At 37.4% G+C, this 25,701-nt stretch overlaps 1 protein-coding gene across 1 annotated transcript in view; it reads left to right on the forward strand.

The window, feature by feature from the left end:
- VIL1 (villin 1) overlaps positions 1–23,952 on the forward strand; it is a 397,885-nt gene extending 373,933 nt beyond the window's left edge. The window contains exons 18-20 of the mRNA XM_044075234.1: positions 8,591–8,659; positions 15,168–15,323; positions 22,806–23,952. Coding sequence (XP_043931169.1) covers positions 8,591–8,659; positions 15,168–15,323; positions 22,806–22,919 — 339 coding nt within the window. The 3' untranslated portion in view covers positions 22,920–23,952. The remainder of the gene's footprint in view (positions 1–8,590; positions 8,660–15,167; positions 15,324–22,805) is intronic.
- The last annotated feature ends 1,749 nt before the right edge of the window (positions 23,953–25,701 follow it).

Raw genomic sequence — 25,701 nt, forward strand, 5'->3', positions numbered from 1 at the left:
GCTCTGCTCGACAGGGGCACAGGAAAATAATTTTCTTGGGTGGCGAATGCCAGGGTACCTTTTTGACTAGGTTTGTATAGGTCCTACGGCCAATAGCCTAGTACCAACATATGAACCTATGAACCTATGAGTCTACTAAATGACATTTTCAGTCAAAATTGTACAAACACCAAAACCTTCCTATTTTCTAATATTTTTCTAGTATATTCTCAACATACCATCTGAGTCCCACCACATGAAGTATGTAAGTGTTGTTGCACATCACTTACACAAATATGATTTTATACTGTCGACCATCATGTTGTTCTGCTTTTTAAAAACATAATTACTTGCTATTTTAGTGTAAATACAACTGCCATGGTATTTTTCTTCTGCCTTCTCTGGGCTTTGCTCATTTGTAATTAGTGTTCTACCTTGAGTAAATGATTTTAAATAAATAAATACACACATGAATACAATATTTGAGAAATTGGTGAGATGGGGACTTACAGATGGCATATTGAAAATCTAAATAAACCAAAAATGCAAGAAATGGTAACGAACGTAAACTGTAGCAAAATAACAAAAAACGAACGTAGAATAATCCAAAGAGCTTTATTCACCATAGCACAAGAAAAAAACTGTTGGTTAAGCGCTTTCATCACAAAGTGACTTCATCAGAACCGAGGACAGTAAAAAGGAAATCCTTTTATGTATAAAAAAAGTGCCAAACAAGTGCGAAACCCCTCCTCAAATTAAAGAGACAACATCCACAAAACTGCTGATGCAAAATTCTGCAATAAAGAAAATGCAGTTAAAAAAGAAATGTGCAAAATAAAATGCAGAAATGTAAAATATCACAATAATAAAATATAACAATAATAAAATATAATTTTAGTGACTATTAGCCCTTCTTTTAAGCTCACTGGAAATAGATATAGTATCATTCAAACCCAGAAAACTGCAGGCATCAAAATGTAACTGCCAAAATATTTCCCTCTGCAGTAAAACATTCTGCCAGTCACCAGGAAAAACACTAATCTTGACTTGCTCTAGTACCAAAAATTTAAACTGTCTAAAACCCAGCATGTCTAGCCAGGGCACTTTTGTTTTCATATTTCCTGATGCTGTAGTCATGCTGGTAAATTCTTTTATTAAGGGAATTGACAGACTTTCTGATATAGAAAGCTGTGCAAGAGTCACACAGAGCAAGATAAACAACCCTTTCAGAATCGCAGTTAAACTTGTACCCAAGGCAAACAGTAGTCAACCTGGACAGCCTTGTGTCACCAGGGGATAAACAAATAAAGTGACATTGATTACAGTGCCCACATTTCCTTGTTGTGGGTGGGCTGTCCCTGCCAGCCACCTGCATTTCCAGTAATGATTTAATGTTCCTCTTGTTTTTAAAAGTAAATGATAGAGCAGCGGCAACGCTTGTTAATGTCCACATTACTAGAAAGTAGGTACCAATTCCTCTATACAATCTTCTGGATATCTCCAGCATCAAGGGAATAATGTAAAACCATGTTGTTTTTGTTATCTAGTGAGCTGGTACCATCCTGCAAATGCACCAAGCCAGAAAGAATAATAGGGAGATAACAGTCACCCATAAGGGCCCAAATTTCATCCTGCAATTTATTCAACAGGTCCTGTGGATATCCTCTGTTTAAAAGATCAAACTGCTTCAAACAAACACCATTGTCTGATGTCAACTGAGAAATTCTAATAAGTTGACTCTTGACCACCCCCTTCTTTTGATGAAAAGGGTGGCAACTGTCAAAAGACAAAAAAAGCGTTGCAGAAAGTAGGTTTCTGGTATATTTCTGTTCCAAAGCCTCCACCAGGTAGCTTTGTAATCTCTATGTCCAGATAGTGAATACTATCTTCACTAACAGTGTATGTAAACTCAAGAAACGAAGTACTGGTAGCCAAAACTTCCATAAATTGGATGAAATCCTGATGGGAACCATCCCATATTATCAACAAATCATCCAAAAACCTGAAGTAGCCCCTACATTTCTTAAATTCAGGGCATTTGAAGACAAAGTACAATTCCCAACTTAGCAGAATTATGTTGGCAAAGAGGGGGGGCACAGGATGCACCCATGACCACACCTGATATTTGTTTAAAAAACTCACCGTCAAATGATAGGAAGTTGTTTCCAAGTACAATTTCCATCAATTCAGTGACCAAATGCACCCCCTCAAAATCAAGGCCACCAAATCTGGTAACCACCTGACCAAACCAATCCAATCCCACATCCTGTGGGATGACCATGAACAAACTTTGGATGTCACACATTGCAAGCAAAATAGTACCACTGGAATCAACTCCCCTTAACTTGTCAATGAGATCCCAAGAATTCCTGACAATATGTGAAAGGGGAACAAGATCTTCTTGAGTTTGTGATCAATAAATTTGGCCAGTGGCTCTGTTATTGAGTCCCAAGCCGACACAATAGGATGTAGTGGTGGATTGTCCAAAGAAGAATGAATCTTCGAAATTCCAAAAATCTTGGGAATAATAGGATGCTCAACCATCAGATAATCATAAACACTCAGAGTAATACAATAAAGTGTCAACAGTTCATCCAAAGCTATCCCAATAGCTCAATGGGCAATGTTGATTTCATTAACAGAACCAACAATGTATATATATTGGAGTCATTCAGCAATTTGTATAATCTCCCTGCATAGTCATGGGTGTCCATAATATCAAAACCCCCTCTTTGTGTCTGGTTTCATGCACCTAATGCTCCTGTCCTTAATAAATTCATTAAGGAGTGGCTTTGATTAGATGTCATATCATAACATTTTTTTCTTTTCTTTTCCCTTTGATCCACCTTGCTCAGAGGACAAAGCCTGTCGAATGTCTCTTTCACACATCTTTTCAATAACACCAAGAGCAGACTGCAGGGGGGGTTGATCACATTCTTTTTATTTGGACCAGTTGCCTCATGTACACAGACAACCCTCTCCTCCTACCACCCAACACTACAACCTGTGAGCGATGCACTTATATAGCCAAACTGGAACAAAGCTTTCTTTACCCAAGACTGGACTAGACAGTCAATAGGAGAAGGTAAACACTTGCACCACACCACACTCATCACATAGTCCCTCAAAATCTACACCATCAAAGCACACACAGAAACACAAAACACATACCTACATTCATGGAGGCTCTCAATAAAAATCTGCTCAAGTAACAGAGACCTCCAAAGCAGAAATGCAAGCAACCTCCACCGCCCAATACAACCCAAGTGACACATAGCCCACAAACTCAGTGTGCCACTCAACCACAGCCCATAAGGCATAACAACATACCCAACATTCTAGTCATAGGTGACTCTATAGTCAGGTACACTGATGTTCCACTCACCAGGCTAAACAAAGAGAAAGTTACTGTCGGCTGCCTGTCCGGTGCCAAGATCTACCACATAAAGCATGCATTCAGTTCACTCCACAGCAAGTACAAATATGACTCTGTCATTGTCCATGTTGGTGTGAATTACCTGAGACGTACCTCCCTGGACTACATGAAAAGAGACATGGAGGAGCTCTCCGATCTTGTAGCCCAGGCAGGTATGACCCTAGCCCAGAGTAGCATCCTGCCATTGCCCTGAATGATACCACAGTACAAGGGCAAACTGATTGACTTCAACAACTGGCAAAGCTTCTGGTGTCATTCTAAGAGGATCCAGTATCTGTCTGCATAGGATGGCATGATCAACAGTCATCTGCGAACTTCATTAGCCAAAGGTCTTCTGTGTTAGCCTGTACTTCAGAAAAGTAGATACCAAACAGGAGGGGACCCAGGACTGAACCCTGTGGTACTCCACTTTTCACTGGTCTGAAGTCGGATTTGGAGTCTGCTACTTTCACAGTGTGGGTTCTGTCAGTGAACCATTTGGCAACCCATCTTGTGACATAGGGATTTATACCTAGTTTAGTGAGTTTATCTATAATTCCAGAGTGGGGGGTGGTGATGAAAGCGCTTAACCAACAGTTTTTTTCTTGTGCTACGGTGAATAAAGTGTTTTGGATTGCTCTTTGGACTATTCTACATTCGTTTTTTGTTATTTATACTGAAAATCTGGTGAAAAAAATCTTAAGGAATTGTATTATTATCATATTGTATAAGTAATTAATCCTTATTAAATAAACATATGAAAGATGTAAGGGACTATATTTTCTCATAAACACAAAAATACTCATACACCCTAAAAATGTAAATGGCATGCAAAAGCACAGTAAGCCACTAAAAATACAAAGGCATCCAGGCTGATTATTATAGGGGAAATAATGGGCCTATTAGGCTATTATTGCTTAAAAGGCAGCAGATGGCTGCAAATATAACTGGCATGCTTAACCACTGTGGACTGTTGCTAAGAGATGCAATGTTTGCATTGATAGTTTGATATACTACACCTATTTCATAAGCAGCTTGTAAAACCCTTGTAAGACAACTAATGCTAGTTTCAATCTATGGTTCTTATATAACTGAATATGTTTTCGTCAAGGAACGAGATAATATCTGAAAACAAAACTAGTGGAATGTTAATGGCTGCAATTTTAAAAATGTTCAGAATTATCGGTTCCACAGATGTAGTTACTTATAGTACTAAATTAGACATAAACTTTTTTATACAGATAGAACTACTTTTCTAGTAGAGTTTAAATTTAGGAATGTAAAATAGATAGTTAAAATAATTGTAGCTGTTTAGTTTAACACATAGTATAGTGTCAGTCTTAAGTATTTATCTTTTAAATAATTCAAAGACTAACCGGAAGGATCACATTATGTATCAGAACATGTGAAGAAGATGTTAGAAGTATAATAAATACTGAAGTTTGATAGTGTTATTCTTAAATAATCTAAAAATATCATGGAACTTTCTGATTTGCACTGGAGATGTGTTTGCGATTTAATGAAAACTGTTTCCAGTTAATACTCTGAATGCTTTAATATGCATTTAATAATGAGTGTGCTATTTTTACTTTTGTACTAGATCTCCATTTGCCTCTGCCAGGCAGGGATCTCAATCTATATAACCACATAAGCAGGAAATGTTATTGGCATGATGGATGTCTAACCCAACAAATCTCTTAACTATAAAATAAATTCCCCTTGCTTAGCAAACAATGAACACCTTAGCCATGTTTTATTCTAGTCTTGATGATTAAGTAGGTAATCAGAAATTCATCCCTATGCAGCATGTCTTTCTTCAGTCCAGACATGTAATACACTAACCAATTACAAATACACTTATAAGTCTTTTGATGTGTTTTGACTTGGCTTGACTATTTAGTGGTCATTTTGACCACATGCCTAGTAAATATTATGAATCAATAAGGGTTTTTACCTGAGGCACTATGGCTATTGTTGATGTAAATAAAATCTATTTGCACCACTGCATTGTGTTTTGTTGAGGACCAGATCATTCTTTTTATGGGAGACACTAAAGCAGATGGCAAGGCAAATGGAGGGGACAACTCTAAAAGGGACTGAACTAGATGGAGTGGATGGTCTAAAAGGTGACAACTGTACTTCATCCCATCTAAGTGCATGGTGCTGACCAGTCTTCCCAGACCATGTCCATCATTATGCTTCTAGGGCATGGGTAAGTGCTGAGCTAGCTGCCCTTGTGGGATATTTTACGCCTAGCCAATGTCCTCTTTTTATGCTCATAATAACCTATCCCTTTTGGTTAAAAATGAACATTATCCAACCCATGGTCGACAGTTATATATTACCCCTAAGTAGAATAACTGGGATCATACCATAGTTAATTTGAGAGGACTCATGAATTGTATAAAGCATTAGTACAGATGGCAGTGCTGGGGTAAATTTTATGTTTTCCATCCATAGATCTAAGTTGCACTTGAATATGGACAAGGATGAACTTTATTCCATGTGGATGGGGAGTCTGTTCCAGAGCAGTGGTATCCTCTGCAAGATATACCTGTCCCTCCAAAGTGTTCCTGTTGATGTTGCTTCATTTGCAAATACCATTTAACATCACCAGTTTCACGACTCACTTTTTCCATTCTCCTGCATCTAAAGAGGGCCTTCTTCTCTTTCTTAAGTGTCTTCTGAATTTCGTTCCATTCCTCCTTTTACCTTTTTAATGCACTTAATTACCTATTTCTAAGTTCCATGTAACCTTCTCAGTTATCTGCCTTCTTGTCTGTCCATTCCCTGCATCACTTTTATTTTATCTTTTGGCTTTCTTACTTCTAGTAAACTGAAAATTAACCATGTACACTATTTACAGCAAGACTTCCCAACCTATATCTCAGATTCGTTCATAATCAGCACCACTTTAATACCTGCTGCTGCTTCTATGGTTCCTTCTGTTCCTTGTCCATAGTAAGTGTTAATCATACTGTTGCATGTTCATTATTGGGAAGTTGCTCCCTGATCTGTAGTTTCTTCACCTCCTCCTGTACTTGGAATATGAGATCAAGGATCTTTCCTTTGCCATTCCAGCCAGTTTGTTTGTGTCTTTCTGCTTTTCTCGGTTAGGGGTCGCCACAGCGAAACTCCGGTCCACTAATGATTGGCAGTTGATTTTTACGTGCCGAGTTACCAGCCCTGATGCACAACCTTCAATGAAGGTACGCCCATTCATGCATGTCTCTACGCAGATGACGCTCTAGCTGAGAATCAAACCAGACAGCATCTTACTGTGGGGCGACAACGCTACCATGTTGCCATTCCAGCCAGTATACTTGCAAAATCATTCCAGGCTGAATATCACAATCAGTCTGTTTTCTCTGCCCATCACAAAAGACATGGTACTCCACTCTGCCTCTAACAGGCCAACGTCCCCTATAATAACTGGTGTCTTCTTCCCAATCTATCACTTGATTATTTTCCCCTAATGTACTGTATATTCATATGAGGTGACCTGCAAGCAAAGTCAAAAAACAAGTTTTTCTCTTGATCTACAACCAACATCATTGAAAGGAAGCATATATTCATTGTTTCCACTCCTCTTCCTGCAACTTGTTTTTTGTTTCCTATGCTCTTCTTGTCCCATCCTTTCTTCCATCACATCCATTCCTACCTCTCCAGCACACTTGCACACCTTCATTTTATTAAACATCATGGAGTCTGGTGCCTCAGCATCTCATCCTCTCCTGGTTTTAGCTCATGATTCTGTTATCCAAATCATACTGGTCTCACTAATCAATTATAATCACTTGTAAACTCAGCCATATTCTGCAAACATGGTCATGACTGTTCTATAGTTATTTATTTGCTAGGCAGCCATGTGCACCAATATCAACCAGACCTTTTTCAGTCATGGCCTTGGTTAACACTTAAGTCAATACATGATATGTTATTACATAAGATATCTCAGTCAGTTCAGCAGTTTGTGGAGCTTTTTGGATTCATACCTCAATCTCTCTTACAATGGTATTTTACTTTCTGAAGTATGAACTTTTTTTCTATAGTTCCATTGGCAGACCTGCATGGTACTGGAACTTGGCAGGTACAATGCTATAGACAGGCAGTTCAGACTTTAGTTATCATTTAGAGCTGTTAAAAATAACTCAGGTAAACAGATCATAAAATGATTTACATGGCAGAATAATTCTTTTTTTCTTTCTGCTTTCAGAGGAGTTCAGGATGCCTTGTAGAGTGAATGGTTTAAGTTTGTCACACCGCCTTGTTTAAAATGACATAATCCTTAATAATGAATGATTATAGCTATTTCCATGGCACTGAGGGACAGAGTCTTGACTGCAGACCAGTTGACTACATTCAAATAGTGATTCTGGGTGGCACTGGAGCCAGTTGTTGGGGTGGAGACAGAGGGAGGTGGCTCAGCCTGCATGGCTGCTGACACCTGGTGGTAGACAGATCTCAGTGTAGCAGTCATTTGTCCACCAACAGGAATGCTGTCCTGCTATTGCATATAACATTAAGTAGGGGTGTGTGTGTGTGTGTTTGTGTGTGTGTGTGTGTGTGTGTGTGTGTGTGTGTGTGTGTGTGTGTGTGTGTGTGTGTGTATGTGTATTTATATATGCATGCACACCATCAAGGCCCAGTATTGTAAGCCCTGCTTCAGCAGTGTCCCTCAGCTGGTACAAAAAATAAAAAAATCTCCTTTCCCACTGGACTGTGGATACAATTCCCAGGCTCTCATCTCCCGTCCTGACATCTATGGACACCAGGGGAAAAGGAAACAAATGGGATTACAGAGAATAAAGGGGATTTATAACCACAGTGGAAATGGTGCAAAAAACAATGACAAATTGTATCCTGCAAATATACAATAATTGCTTTCTGACCCATTATATTAAACAGCATGCAATCTGACTATACTAAAAAAACTAAGATAAACATAAGCTGGTTATACATAATGTAAAGTATGTCATTCATGTGACAAAAAATAATTTGAATGTCAGTCCCTCAAGAAGAGAAGTGCAGTGTTTATTCCTTTTTGCTTTACCCCTCAGTTGTCAGGACCTGAATGTCAGTATCTGAAATCAAGTGCATATGTACACATGGTAATCTATAACTTATGGGGCAAGATGAGTATGCTGTGGAACCAAACAAAATGTCACAACATTGTGTCACCTTCTTTTTTTTTAGACTGGTAAATCATACGAAGAAATGAAAGCAGAACTTGGAGATAGTGAAGCCATCATACAGATTACATTGGTAAGTGATTATTGTACTCACTTGGTTATTTGTATGTGTGGGGGGGGGCACGTGCACACCTTTGTTTGTCTGTCTGACTGCCTGTCTGTATGTTTGCCTCTGCGCTTTGACTGGCTAAATAAAAATTCTGAATACGCACTAACCTTAGAAAATGTATTTGCAATTTAGAAGCCAAGAGAAAAACACAGTACATGGTAATTGTTATAAAATCATTATACAATCTGTCAGCCAGATATGAGAATATTTGAATACTGAAGTGAACTGTATTAAACCGTAACTGAGTGCCAATTATGAGGGATTTGCTGTTTTAAATACCACACAGAGATGGTTTCAAAGAAGAGAAACACACAGATAAAGTAAATAAGCAAAATCACATGAAGAACCATGACCAAATACACCAAAACTTTATAGTATTCCACAAACTGAAGGCCAATTCCACTGTAGTGCTAAGATAATAAGCTATGGGGGCAGCCTTTGTTCCAAGTTATGCAAATATTTTTATGGGTTATTTTGAAAATACATATATATATATATATATATATATATATATATATATATATATACTAATCAATTTTTTATTAAGTATGTGTGTAAATATTTTCGTTTTATTGACAATTTAATACTTATTTGTAAAGGAGGGCAAGATCAAATCAATAAATTTATGGATCATATACATGAGAATAATATTGGAGTGAGATTTGATGGTTTACAAATGGGAAATGAAGTAAATTATTTAGATGTAGTGTTAAAAGGACAAGTAGGTACATATATTAGTACTAGCATACATAGAAAGTTTAAAGAAACTAATTCTATTTTGCATGGTGAAAGTTATCACCCTCCCCATACTATTAAATCTATACCATATACTGAATTTGTAAGAATTAAGAGACTATGTAGTAATCCAGCTGAAATAAGAGTAGAACTAAATGAGAGTTATAATACATTTTGTTTGAGGGGCTACCATGAAGTAGATTTAAGAGAAAGTTTAAATAAAGTTTTAAATAATAGAAATTATAGAAATAGGAATGGTGTTAGTAGAAATAATGACAGTGAATGTATATATTTCACTTCCACCTATTCTATATTGTCTGAAAAAGTTTTGAAACAAGTTAAACATAGTTGGAGAGTGGTTAAAAGGGAGGTTGATTTCTTACAGTGTAAAAAAATGTGCTTCTCCTTTAGAAGGGGGAGAAGCATTAAGGATTTTAAAGTCCATAGTAATTTTAATATTCCAGAAATGACAGTTGGTAAGCAAATTGACAAACAGGGAACACAAATATGTGGTAAATGTAGTGTATGTAAATATATAATCAAAGAATTTACTAGTATTAACGGAGTTATATTTCAAACTAATGGAACTTTTAATTGCAGAACCAAAAAGGTTGTATATGGTCTTAAGTGTTCACGCAACAAATTTTATGTAGGAGAAACTAAAAGACAATTCTCCTGCAGAGTAAAAGAGCACATTAGAGATGTCAAAAATAATAAACAAACTAACCCTATAGCAATATATTTTAATAAATACCATAATGGTAACCCAGAGGGGTTACTAGTTACAGTATTAGATAGCATAGAAAGGAATGTATATATGAACAAACAGCAAATAAAATGCTTACTGGGGAAAAAGGAGGCTCTTATGATTTTGAAATTTAATACAATGAGCCCTGTAGGGTTAAATCATGAATGTACATGGAAAAGTTTTTTGTAATATAATTGATAGTGTGTGAATAAGTTATTAGTATATTTAAAAGTTTTTATAATATTGTTTTTTATTTAATTGTTTAATTGAATAATTGGATGCAACAATTACTATAAAATGATGTCAGTATGAGTGATTATAGTATACTCTGTTAAAGGAGAGTGTGGCCGAGGCGCTAGAGAAGACTGATTTTTGTGGAAGAAAATCGAATTTTGATTGTATATTTTGCAATAAATTATCTTAGCACTACAGTGGAATTGGCCTTCAGTTTGTAGAATACTATAAAGCAAAATCACATATTGAAAAAAAATAGAACTACACATAACAATGCCAGGAAATTTAGTCACATCTCCTATGGTGCTGTCAAAAGAAACATTTTAGTGATTTCACTATATGAAAGTAGGAAAACCTCCTACAACCCACACTTTGCGGTCCTTAATTTCATTTACAAAATAATCTCAGGTATAAATTTATATTAAAATAAGTCTGAAATCAGTCCAGTAATATTATGCTGAATATCATATTCATGGCACAGAGCGACCAATTAAACTCAAGATTGTTTTTTTCCATTTACTAAATATTATGCATTTAGAGTTAGTATGAGAACAACATTTTTTAACAGGAATGTTAAAATACTGTTATTGAATGTAAAACGTGTGCATCAATTACTTCAAAAACATACCTAGATGTTCAACAATGGTGTCACTGCTGTAGAATAATTCCACATCCAGAACAGTTAGCCACAAGTGGATGTCCACTTTCCAGTCTGACTTCCAGAAACTTCAGGTGTTCCTAACACAGAGATGATCTCCTCCACCAGCATGAGATGTCAACCAGTATATGCTTAAATAGTACAGCAGTCAGCACCATCTTCAAGCGTTTTTGCCACAAGAAGTGATTAGTTATCAGTCTGTCTGAGTGTGGTCCCTGTCCCATGACTTTTACAGTGATAAATGCTGAACTGGGAATCTTTTTTATTCTTTGCATTGCTGTTCAGATTTGACTGTTTTACTCCATATTTGTAATTTTTAAATAAGGAATTATTGGATTGTTTTGTTACAAGGCCATGTCATCCTTGGAAAAATTACACAGAAATGAATTCCATCAAAAAGACTTCCATCTGGACTGACTCTTTTGCCTTGGGGGGCACAATGTCTCCATTTGAAAGTACTGCACTGTACAACTTTTAATAGGAAAATGCTCCACAGGAGGAATTTAAATCAAAGGGAATTCCTCGAGAACAAGAAATTAGTGAGTTTGTCCCAGAAACCTGCCATTTGCAGGGGAACCCTGTAAGGTAAATCAGAAAAAGAACACCTTGCTAAATGGAAAAAAAATCCTTAGGAAGATAAAAAAAAAAAGCAAAAAAAAAATCATTGCTAAGGACCAGTGGGTAAAGAGTCTCATAGCAGGAAGAACAAAGACATGCCTGGTAGCCCTTCGGGACACAGGAAAAAGCTAGTGCTTCTCACCTCATGGCAAAGCCTGTCAATGAGCCAATTTTTCTGAAACCTCAGTCACAAGAAAACAGTGTCAGCATGGTTGTTAAAGAAAACTATACGCTGTATGCCAGATTTTGTCATCATAGTTCTCTTGGCCAGGATTTGCATGAGGGAAGTTCAGTGTTATGTAAAGCATCTGTGGGAACAGCACAGGCACCCTGTGAATAAAACTCCATCCCTGATATCTTCAATAAGGTATTGAATTGATGGTAACCACAGGTTCTAAAGAGTCAGGGATACTATTTGTAGTCAAAGAAAGCAAAAAACTCTGACAGCAGATTTATCAGATCTAACTTCAGGGTGACTATGGGCATTTCAAGGTGGAAGTCACCTGGTGTACATCTGTGTTTAAAATGCAGATTAAACTAAAGGAAATGATAGCCTTTACCCTAACCTTAAGAGTTCTCACCTTGGAACCCTGAAAGTAATCACAAACAGCACTCTAATAATGTTTCATATAAACAAACAAAAAGGGGGGGGGTACTTAAACTAGTCTTGCAGGTTGACAGCCTTGGAAACAAGCTTTGACCTATGCCTCTACCTTCATGCATTTCTGTATCCTTTCAGATGTGATCAGAGCAACAGAACAAAAGCAAACAGTTACAAATTGAGACTGAATCCTGTTGTCTTCCTGGACCTAGCCAGAATGTGGGGAATGTCAGACATACACTTGTTTGCTCAGAGAAGAACCACCACCTTGGAGGATTTGTTACAGATACCCATGCAAGGAGGCATCCACAGTAAGTCATATTCCACTCTGTGGAAACAGGATCTCCTCTATGCCTTCACACTCATTCCCATAAAAGCAAAGTGCTTGGAATCGCCAAAGGGACTGCTGCATATCTGTAAGTCAAGCTGCACTCGAGCAACCCATACGTGCAACCTCAACCTGGTCTGTGATGGCGGGACAGATTTGTGTCCCAGAGACTCCCCCATCTGTGGAATAGACTCCTTCTCTACATCAAGCAGAGTATGTCATTATCCCTTTTTAAGTGCAACCTGGATAACTGGAAGGGTCTTTCCTGTGCCTCAAGATTCTCTGTGGTAGGGCGTCTGCCACACTTTTTGGAGTACTCAGGGTGTGGTCCCGCTTGAAAATATATTGAAGTACTGATGTGTATATTGTGCCACAAGGCTTACATCCTCCTCTCCTTGTCTGTTGACACTTTCAGGTGGTTCCCAGTCACTTCATAACAAAATGAGAATTCACTTTGTTAGCTAATGGATATTGTTTACTTAGATATTGGCCTGTTCTGCTAGCTTAACATGAAGGAGACCTGAGATTGTTTGAAATCTTTAGTTCTTGACTGGTCATAAATAAACAATTAATGGCAAACCTTGAAGTGCAAGAGCTTTTGCCACATATTCTGTGGGTTAGGATAGCACACTGGCAGCTGAACTGTTTGATCAGGAACCAGTACAGATATCACCTTTAGTAGGAAAGTAGAGTAAGGTCTGAGGCTCACTGTGCATTATGGAAACTAGTGCTAGGCTATCTGCATATCACGAATTGAAGCTCAGACATTCTTATAGTTGGGATAGTGGCCACTAAAAGTAAAGTTGTCTATGACAGTAACTTATGTGCCACTAAGAAACTACACTTAAAGGGGTAGAGATAGCTATTCTTGGAAAGAAATATGATCCCAAGGATGAGAAACTACTTTCCTATGTGGTTTTAAATGTAGAATCCCCTTGAGAAATAATTTCATTGTACAGCAGGTCAATTCAGGGGGGGGTCTATGACAAGGCAAACCACTGCAGCAGATAGATGTAGACAGACTTGACCAAGGCTCTTAAATTGTCTCTAATGAGAACCTGAGCTTCAATTCTACCCTGTAACATTGTAACATATTTTTCAATTTTTAGGAACAGCTGTTTTGTAAAATGGATACAGCAGTGACATCAAGCAAATGACCCCTGCTAAAGTGTTGAATGCCTTTATAGGGTATCTTCAGAAGGTCTAAAGTGATTCAGATCATTGCAGCATTCATCATGAGTGTGCAGATCATACCAGATAATTTATCATTCGAAGTCAACAAAGCTAACATCAATGAACATCATCCTTATAAGGACTGCCAAATGCAACATTTACTCACTGCCATATGAATGATTAAGGGGTGACCTCACTGTGTAGAAAAATGTAATAGATAATGATGTTTTGTTAGACTCTTCCCCATCCTCTACTGTTGTACCTACTTTTTGTCAGGGAAGAAACTGTTTCTGTTCTGTTTGCTGTGGTATGTCTGAGACAAACTGAAGAGTACTGGATGCATGACAAACCCCTGTTGCAATGCACTACTGAATTTTCTAATTCCTTACATCATCCACCCATCACCACAATCCTCTACGTTCTATAATCTATTCATGCAACTTATGAAGTTCCTCAATCATGTTATGTATGTATATATGCTAATTATTTTACTGGGGTAAACTTACTTGTTTTACCTGCAATACCTCCAGATTTCCCAGCAAACATTATAGGGTACCAAGTAAAAGGTCTTGCTAAAGTCCATGCACATCACATCTACTGGTATTCTGTCAAGTTCATCTGTAAATTAATTATTAAACTGGATTGGGTTTGGCTGACACCTCCTTTTGGTTAAGTACTCATGTTGCTTCCTGTCATCCAGGAATGTTATCAACCTTCCCCTCAGGATTCTGTCCATGACCCTCCTTGTCAATGCTGTTAAATTAAATGGCTTATATTTCTTTTGATCGCTCCTGCTCATTTCTTGTACAATGGTACCACACTTGCTCTTCTTCAAATCTTCATACTATTTAAAATCTCCTTTGGGGATCTTCTGTCTTAATGGCAGGATTCCTGAAGATTTTAGAAAGTTGTCCATCTGGTCTTTATGTATTTCCTTCTTACAGGCACAGAGTTCCCTCTCCTCCTCCTTCCTTATCCTGGAATCTGTCCCCTGCTCTCACTACCTTGTCATGCCTCCCTCCCAGCGCAGCACACTACCTTTATTCTCCTTTGTGAAAATTTTATATGTTAAGCCACAGGTCACAGTTTAAAATGTGAGCAGCAAATATGCCATTTCAAAGTGCATAAACCAGACAGTTCTACATCTGTGGAGGGCATTTGCCAGGCCCTAACTTTGGTATCGCAAGCATCAGTTTTACAGGTATGAAGGAGAGTAGATGAATTACCCCATCAGCATTTAGATAAAACTCACTGTCTTGCAAGGTAAATATTTCAGAATCTGTCTGTCCAAAAAGTAATGCCATTCATGCTACCAATAATTGCTTCAGTACTGCACTGTTTCATCAATTTTGTATGTCCCATTTTATTTCTGTACAGGACATGACTGATTCCCTGCCACAGTTGTCACCTCTGTCACCTCAGTCTCCAACAAGAACAATTACCAAGGGGCCTTTTCAGATTTACCCAGCAGAGAGACTTGTCAACAAGCAACCAGAAGATCTACCTGATGGTGTGATTCCTACCAGGAAAGAGGTGAGTGTATGAAAGTTGTATTTAAGCAAAAGAAAACCATTTAAAACCAATAAAGGCATAGTACACATGCATCTTGAGAGTACAAGACTTACAGACACACTACATATAATTAGGCATAAGAAGGGATTAATATCTTACCTTTCAGGCCTCAGCTTCTTGATTTCACTACACTGACCTCTCTTTTACGGCCAAAGGTCACATGAAATTTCACTGTTAAGTATCTATATTTGTTATCAATCACATGGCAATTGTTATGCAGCACTGACCACTGATTTATTAATAAGTTATTGTTTTTAGTATTGATCCATGAAAGCTGGTTTGTTTTTGTTTGCAAAAACCCACATGATCTGACTTCATCACTAACAATCATTCACTTCTAGATCTAATCATCACTGACAAGCTTGGTCTAATCTCAACACTATCATCCACCTTCCTTCTATTAGTGATCATTGCACAATGAGCTTTACAATATATATCCCTACAGCAAAAAAACACCCAAAACTAATCTCATTCGGGCCTAAGACAGACTCAAACATCAATAAACTTAAAGAAGCTGTCTCCAGGACAGACTGGTCTTTCATATTAAACCTAAGCAACCACAATAGTGCCATAGAAGCTCACACCAGTGCACACATATTCCTCAAAAACTCATTCTTCCCTATAATAGCTTGACTCTGCAAGCAAAAAGAAATGATTAGCTAACTCATGAATTGAAATCCCCTTTAAAATTTAAAGATGGTGCTTGACTGGCATGGGCGACGCAGTGGTGCAGCGGTTAACGGTCTCGGCTCACAGCAAGAGGTTCTCCGGTTTGATTCTTGGCTGGGGTGCCTTCTGTGTGGAGTCTGCATATCCTCCCTACATTTGCATGGGTTTCTTCCAGGTGCTCTGGTTTCCTCCCACATTTTCAAAGACATGCATTTGGAGCATTTCTCCCTGGGCCTCCACTGAAAATAGGCTCTGTCCTAGTCAGACTTCCCCAGTCAACAAATGTTAAATAAATAAAATCACAACACTTCCTCCACCAAAAGGCAACAATATATACAAAACGAAACACAAAGATCATGTACAAACAAAGTCCAAACAAAAGCTGACATTTTAAATATTTAAACATTTTAAACATTTAAGTATTCATAAATAATTAAGTAGCTCTATTGTCCATTTTATTAGTTGTTTTGATTTTCAGGTCTGTTATTAGACATGGGTTGTGTGTTCTTATATTGGTGTTCTGCATTTTATATGCTATACTTATATTTTAGATATTTTTGTATGGTGAATATTGGATAAAAGGAATGTGCTGCTTTAAGAAAATGTGTGTGTGTGTGTGTGTGTGTGTGTGTGTGTGTGTGTGTGTGTGTGTGTGTGTGTGTGTGTGTATTGACCAATGGGGTTGCTTTTGAATGTATTTAAACAGGGCAAACATATTGGGTTATCTGATGAAGTTCATAAGAAGTGAACAAAAGTGCTAATCTTTTTTATTTTGTGTTTATTATAATAAAGTTCAATTAATTGTAATTTTACTGTGGATTCTCCTGAGCCAGCCTTTGTTTGAACAATATATACAACTCAGAAACCTCACAAAACAAGCAATACAATAAAGAAAAGTTAACATATGAAAAGCTTTAAAAAAATCCTTAGCTAAATTGCCAAAAACCATTATGGAAAGAAGTGAATTAACTCACAGGAAAGGATATTGAGAACAACCCACCAAAAAACAAACCTGTATTCTCTCCCTCTGACGTCTCTGAATTCTCAAACCTACCTACCCACATCAAACAACCACAATGAGCCACAATTTTACCTTAATCAAGTCAAAACAAAAAATTTAGAACTCTTCTGTAACCCATCTGGTGTAGATTGCCTGTAACTCTGGTTCATATACCACTGCAGGGACTTTCTCACCCCCACCCCACTGCAAAACATCTTAAGCCTACAAGCACACAAAACATCATGCCAAATATATTATCATCCAATCCCCTAAAAAATCTAGATCCACTAAAACTGCCCAGTACAGGCTAGTTTCTATCCTTTCCACTCTAGCAACCTGCCTGAAAAAAGTATCTGTAATAACTCACCAAATAGTTCAGTACCCACAGCCTCCTCTCCCATAAAGTAGACAGGTTCCAGTATGGTCAGAGCAACTCACAGCCCTGTTCAACCATGTTGATGAAATACTGCTATTGAAAGACAAAGCCCAGCTCACTGGTGCCGTTTTTATTCACCATTCAAAAGCCTTCCACATCATTGACCACAACATCCTTCTCTGTTAACTCTTGATTTCAAAATTATCTCACCAACTGCCACTTCTGCATCAAAATTCATACCTCGATATCCCATCAGTCAGCCTTCAAAAGGAGTATCAGAAGGTTACATACTTGCTCCTCTACTCTTCTCTGTATTTATAAATACTTTCCCTTGACCTCCCTCCCTCACATGCTACACAGATTGCATCATGGTAATATTTCACACTCAACTTCCAGAAAGACTTGCATATAGATTTCCTAGCCTTAATACACTGACTGTCCAAAAAAAATGCCGCCTCCTCAAATCTAAAAAAAAATAAATATATAAAGAAAAAAAAAAAGTTGATTTTTGGCACCAAACAGAAACTTAAGAAAACACAAATTCTTCACATATATTAAACCTTGACATTTGGCTTTACCTTGCCTTTAACTTCCCCTTCCACCTGCACTATACAAAGAAAATGTTAACTATCTACTATTTAAAATGTTAACTATCTACTATTTAAAATGTTAACTATCTATTATTTAAAATGTTAACTATCTACTATTTTGAGCTAACAAATTTCCATTTTTTTCTTACTAAGCCTCCAGTACAGTCATAGGCAAAGGCATTTATTCTTTCAACTTGAATACAGTCTCCCTCCCCCACATAGCCTCAACATCAAAACGAAGTCTGTACACCTTCAAACAATAACCAATAAAATGTGTATATTTATTACCCAGTCTCCTAAAAATGAACACCCCTATAAAACACTGGAAAAACAAAATGACTTCCGGTTCAACAAAGGGTTGACCTTCTCCTAGGATCCGAATTAAAAAAAGTTAGACATTCAATCAACCAGCAGTTAAACTAATTAAACAATCTTCCTTTTACAGCCTCAGAAATTACAGCCACTCTGCTCCCCCATAGCACAATGCCCCACATAAAACTAAACTCCATTGTAGAGATCACTGCTTCTCTATACTAGGTCAAACACTATGAAAAAGTATTCCCTCACAAAAAAGTCACATCTTCTTTACTTTAATTTTGGACTGAACTAAAGGCCTGCCTCCTCTCATCAACTAAATGGCATTGCCTGTCGTCCAACTGTATTACTCAACCTGCACTACATCACTAGCTCTTTCTTCTGATAGTAACACTTTTACTGACCTTTATATGGCATGCTCCAGCACACCAGTCTATACTTCTCAGTCATATAAACTTTTGTTTAGCATAACAGCTATATGTGTGTGCGCGAGTGTGTGTGTGTGTGTGTGTGTGTGTGTGTGTGTGTGTGTGTGTGTGTGTGTGTGTGTGTGTGTGTGTCTGACTGTGTCTGTGTCGAGGAGAAATTGTAATCACTGAGTGCTTTTTGGAAAATCATGGAAGACAGCATTCTAATGATACATACTCCATAAAGAGAGTAAATTATAGATTTGTAACCAGAATTGACAAGGAAAGCATTATTGTAGCATCTGCCAGATGCAAAATTATGGGATATTCCAAATGAAATAACATCTGCAATGCTACATTCAGGCTAGTCATTGTTCACGTGTAAGTACTGTACCTTGTCTGAAATTAATAAACTGATATAAGTCTTATCTAATACTGACTCTGAAAATCGATAATACCTTCATCATCAGTGAAATGCTTCCTTCACCACATAGGACACCCAAGTCTCTGTAGCAGCTACAGTTATCAAATGGTTTAGAGAAAGCTGTCTGTTCCTGAGAATTCACTGCATTTATTTAAATGTTTGTTTATTCGTTATTCGTTAGACAGGGACGTAGTCTAGTCTGGGGACCCTTTCCAGATATACACTCAGCTAAAAGACACAGTGAAACATAAAAACATAGAAATACATGAGGTTACACAAATAGGTATACAAGGTATATTTGGGTTAAATATGTACATTATTAAATTGTTTATTCACCCAATAACTTCAATACTAGAACAAATTTAACCAATTATTTACAGAATGATGGCTGTAAAGATTCAGTGCTAAGACAACTAACAATGTTGCAAGTAATACTGTACAGTAGTACAGACATTCATCCATTACTTTTATAATACAAACATTTGAAAAATCTCATAACTGCAAATATATATATATTCCAGTGGCCTGGACTTCAATGTGCCATAGTTTTTCTTTGTTCCAGACATGTTAAATGAAGAGAATCCATGCAGCAGGAGTGATCCTGCTAAAAGCTTTCTCCTCACCTCAATCACTAATCCAAAGACAGCCCTTTTCAGCTTTGGAGCCCCTTGGTGGGTCGTATGCTGGGAGATGTGTGTAATATCTCTTCCTTATTCTGCCGTCAGCCTGTCAGTATGCAGTACTTGAATAACACACGCAGTAATTAGTTCAAACTTATTTATCTTACACAGAAATGATTGATCTAGTTTAATTAAATATTAAAGGAGGTAAAGAGACGCTAACTCTATAACACACAGAGATAAAGCTCTGATTGCCCAGGTTTGAATAGCAACCCAGACAATGAAGAAACCAGCTGGGAAGGGTGGGAATAAGAAACAAATGCAAGCTTACAAATCCTGATGGAGCAGGGCTGCCCAGTTTGCTGCATTACTGACATCCATGGAAGGCCAGGATGCTGCTGCAAGGCAGTACAAAGGCTGGGCAAAAAGCAGACACCAAGCAGCAATATAAGATACCACAGCCAAGGCTGGTACTTGCCCATAACCACACATGGGTCTTTTGCCAGTATTGTGGGAGTACAGTTTATGCAGGTTGTTGTGGGACAGTGGGGGGGGGGGTAGAATAGATACCCAGGCTTACTGAGGATAAAACTGCTACAGCCATCCTATGTGGTTCCCCAGTAAAGAGACAATTAGTTGTCATCCCACTGTCAGTTGTCTACCTATCCAGAAGTATCCCTGGGTCTGGGTGGGTAAGCAGGGCCTTCAGATGGATGGGGACAGAGGGGTGCTCCAGTTGGCTGGCTGATGACCAAACAGATCTTGTGGAGAAGAAAATTCATTTAAGAAAGAAGAACAAAAAGGCTCAATAATAAAATGACCAGTCTGGAAGCTCTGTTATCTTGGAAGATATTATGCATTATCACAGAAACATGATTTGAAGATGTAATTTGTGCACCACACATAAATGGTTATTAACACATACTGTTATGGCAGAAATTACAATACAGGAGGATATGTTCCTATGTGTGTAAAAGATTATCTTTTTCATATTCTCATCTTTAAAGGGTAATTTCAAAAATCTTCAGAAAGTCATTAAGAATAATGACAGAGTCATACACCTTTTGATTGATATAAAGTTCATTTTCTTTCTACATCTAAACAAAATAGCCTTCTCCTTGATATGGGCATATGAAGCATTCCTCCATATAGAGTTATTCTGTGGGACATCAACAATGCTAATATGAATGGGAGGTTATCAGTATAACTCTATGTCTGCCAAAAAATGTATAGATTTTATTGAGAGTAACAACCTGGAATAGATTGGTTGGAGTAAGTCTAGGAAAGAGAAGGAGTACCTGGTTGACCTGATAGATGAGTAAAGATCCTGGTGGCAGGAATTAAAACTCTTCACATGAAAAGGATGTTATCACCGAGTGCAGTGTGCCCTTGCACATGTTTGCTAATAACAGTTTATGTTCTTCAAGAATCACCATATACACTGACTTGGTAGCTGCTCATTCCCATGTTTTTATTGGATGATGGGCACAGAAAAGAATATAGTAAATTAATTGTCAGCTAAAATACACGGTTTCATATATAAGCAACATGTATCTTATCAAACATCGACTTATAGTTTTCTAACAGTCACACAATTCTGTTATGAACTATTTGACATAAGCTCTGTTCTCAGTCATACCATACCAATACACCCACTGCCAGCCAACAGCAACACCAGTAATAGATAATGTAAACCAATCCCTGTGCCAGTAATGCAAGTACAGCTGGATAGGCTGCCGCTACACACAGCCACAACCTTAGCTCTCCTAAGCAAACCTCAAACCAAGTCACCTTACCATACTTCATTTTAAAGGTGCTCATAGCCTACTCAGATACAGTTTTGACAAAGCCAGACCAACTGCAATCTCTCCTTACATGTAACCACTCCATTCTTATTTACTACAGAAGTTACAGTCTCAGTTACACGTTGCCAGTCCCAAAGTACATATACAAGCTTTCCTCCTGTACCACCCTGCATCAAGAATTCCTGTGTATATCCCATATTCAACTAATTCAACTGTCCTAAACCAACCATGATAAAGGTACCTTCACAATGGCCTCATTCCTGACTTTTCAAAGTAAACATATTAACCACTGTTCTGGTCACCTTACACCAGTCTCTGAGTTTTATAATAGTTAGAGCAGCAATGTCAACAATCTGTGTATATATCTTCCACATGATTCTCAAGTGAAGTTTGTCAAAAACAATTCTGGGCTCTACAGCTAAGCTGTAACAGAGACTCCAAGTCCAGAACCAGCTCTGACTGGATTATCTTTCATGAAACCCAACTTTAGATACTCTGCACTAAAACATCGTACCACCTCCAACACAACCATCACAATCCAAGCTACATTACACTGACTTCACATTCAATCAACAGCATGGAAACTACTGCAACCTAAATGCAGATCAACCAAGCTGACCTAATCATTAGCCTCTCCAGCATTAATCTGAGTGCTAGCCTTCCACTCAAGTCTCACTCTAAGTGTACTTTGGACTATCTGTACCAGTAGCTATAAACTCAATTTTCAGCTATTCTATACTGAGCCAGTGTTAAAAATGAAACAAATCCCATCACAGTCACCCTACCATGACCTAGTAATATCTATCTACATTGGAGTCAATGTAATGTTGAACACAAGCTTAGTCTTTCTTATGAATACCTATGCTGGCTTCACAGACAACACAATGTTATCACTACTCTATGATCCCCACTTCCATTTAGCCTAATAAATTATGATCCCCACTTCCATTTAGCCCAATAAAAGTGTTGCATATCGTGGCCACAGTCTCATCACTACTCTATGATCCCCACTTCCATTTAACCCAATAAAAGTATTGCATATAGTAGCCACACAGGAGTATGGAAGCTGTATAATCAGAAATAAATGAAAACTTTGTAGCCCAGTGACAACTGGCATAAGTGGCTAGATGACTAGGTCAGAAAAGCTCAAAGAGACAACAGCATTTTCCACTGAAACAAAAAGTAATAGAGGAATTATCAGATCTGTCAGTAATTCTGTCATCTTTTTATTTTCCAGGAGTATTTGTCAGATGAAGACTTTAATGAAATCTTCAGCATGTCTCGAGCCAACTTTGACAGTTTGCCTCGTTGGAGACAGACAGCCTTGAAGAAGGAGTATGGTCTTTTCTAGAAAATACAAAAAAAAGGAATAAACTTAATGTGGACTTAGTCTACGGCTGAAGGAATAATTTATTGGCTTGAAGTGAAACTTTTATAAAGCAGCTATGAAAGCTACAATTGTTGTGTTGAATTGTCAGCTTTATGGTATTCATAGCCCTTACTGGCCATCTATATCAAGTGACATTCCCAGTCAGAATCAGAATCCCCTTTCTGTAATATAAAATAGAATGTTGTGGTGAACTGTACAAAACCTGTCTTACCTCTCAGTCTTTCAAATGTTGAGTGTGTTGTCCTATGCTGAGTGCAGTTGTACTTGTTTTTCTTTTCCACAAAGAAACTAAATGACCATATGTTCTTCTATTAGTATTCATAATTATTTGCCCCCTACAAGAAGAAAATATTTTTACATCCACAACAGTGGGATTTTTACCTGTACTTTTCCAGAATGGTGGGAATACAGTCCCATTTTACTATCACTCAAGCCTCCTAGTGTATATGGAAAATTATGCATCTCAGTTACTGCCTTTGGAAAAACCCTGCATTGTATCATGGAATTCATATTTCTGTCCACGCAATTACACTGTACAGTGAGTATACATCAAGCCATTATTACAGGGTTCTTATACGCCCCTTATTAAGTAGAATCTTTTGCCAGTAATCCCATCTGTTCCGTAAATAATTTGCGCCCTCTATTCCTTTACACAGAATCTATGCACTTAAGTACAATACACAGACAGGATGCAGTCCCAACCTTTACATTCATAGTTACATGTTTTAAGTCATCTGTGAATAAGCTTGTATTTATTTTTATTTTTAAGATACATATTCTGGGTCTGCTTTGTTGCATGTTGCACATTTGAATCCAAAATAGAACTAGTCAACAACCAAGAAGTAGTACCTACCATGCCTTTCAACAGTGCCTGTAGGAGGCAATCCTCATTTCTCCCTTACAATAGCCATTCCACAAGGGAAAGGTGCTGCCAGTGTATAGCAGGTGCTGTGAATTTAAGCTTTTTAACAAGAAATTCTTTTGCTTTCTAATTTTATGAATCATTCTGAAATTCAGTAAAAATAAAGGTTTTGGTTTCCATAGTGTTTTGTGCATACATATCTATATTTGACATTTCATTACACATTACATGGTCCTAGTGTTCCCTAATTTCCAACATTCTGGATAACACTTCCAGTATTTCATCAGTTAATAGGTTATACCTGCAAGTACAGTATAACGTAATGTATCCCTGTACACATTGTGCTAATAATTGTACGTGTTCTTCAAGATTCACCATGTATACTGATTTGGTAGTAGCTCATTTCCATATTTTTTTAGGATAATGACAACGGAAAAGAGCAAAATAAATGCATTGCAAGCCAAAATACAGTATTTTATATGGAAGTAGCATATATCCAAATGGACTATCAAATCAGCCATCCTGACAAATACACTCACACACCTGTCATTGTATTACTTGCATTGTAAACTAAAATGTGTTGCTTTATGTGTAAGCAATATGCATCCAAATGGACTATAAAATAATTTATCCTATTACACCCACCAACACACACTTGTCATGGTATTGCTTTACATAAATGTTAATAAAACACCAAGTACTTCCTGCAACCAGTTCAGAAACACCCAATATAAAACAAAAAACTGACCAGGAAGCCCAGGATCACACAGGACCAAACATTTAATGTGAAAACAAAAGTAAAATCACAGTTAAGTGCTTTCGTCTGTGAACAGACCTCTTCAACAAATCATGGTTATGTAATGAAATATTTCAAAACTGCAAAAGATTGCAGGAAATCCCTACCAGTAATTTCCTCTTTCAGTAATTTTCTATATGTATTATAATTAGAAATATTTTGCAACAGTTATGTAAAACAAAAAACTGACCAGGTAGTCTAGGATCACACAGAACTGAACCTTTAATGTGAAAACATAAAGTAAAATCAGGGTTAAACTCTTTTGTCTGTGAACAGACCTCTTCAGAACCATGAGTTACAAAGACTGCAATGCAGCTTAAAACCTTAAATGAACTAGAAACACACCCTCAGCAAAAAACAATTAAATGTTGCAAGTCCTGAAAGCCCAGCAAATGTTTTAAAGAGACATAAACTTGCAAAGAAAAACACAAGAAAGGGAAAAGCTAATAGTTAATAAAAGATGCTACAAAATACTGTAAAGTTGTGTAAAATAAATCAAATCTTATTCACTCTACTTTTAAGTTCACTCACTATAGAAATATAGTCATTAAGATCCTGTGGATTTGCTACATCTAGTTTAAGTTGCCAGTAGATCTCCCTGTGCAGCAATTTGTTCTCCCAGTCTCTAAAAAAAGCAGCTGCTTCCACTTGTTCCAGTCCTAGAAAAGAACATTTCTTAAAATTCTTACATGTAAAAGCATGTCTGGCCAGTGTACTTTTCTTTTCTTTCTTGGATATACTATAAAGATGTTTATATATCCTCCTGTTAAATGCATTCTTAGTCTCGCCTATATAAAAAGCAGGATATGAAGTGCTTCTGGCCAGGTAAACAATCCTTTGTGAACAGCAATTGAACTTACCATGAGCCTTCATGGCTTTAATCTTGTCCAACAAATCACCCTCTAATATTTTTTCAATAAATGAGTACTGATGACAAGGACCACATTTTGTTGTCACCCATAAGTTGTCATATAGACCATCTTTTGGTTTCTCCAATAAGCATTTTATATTGAGCTTATTTTTGAAGGTAAATGATGGGTGTTCAGGAAAACACATTCTTAACCCTTCATCACATTGCAGAATAC

This window comes from Protopterus annectens, chromosome 6.part0 (assembly GCF_019279795.1).
Source record: "Protopterus annectens isolate FY-2018-M chromosome 6.part0, PAN1.0, whole genome shotgun sequence".
NCBI classification, from domain to species: domain Eukaryota; kingdom Metazoa; phylum Chordata; order Ceratodontiformes; family Protopteridae; genus Protopterus; species Protopterus annectens.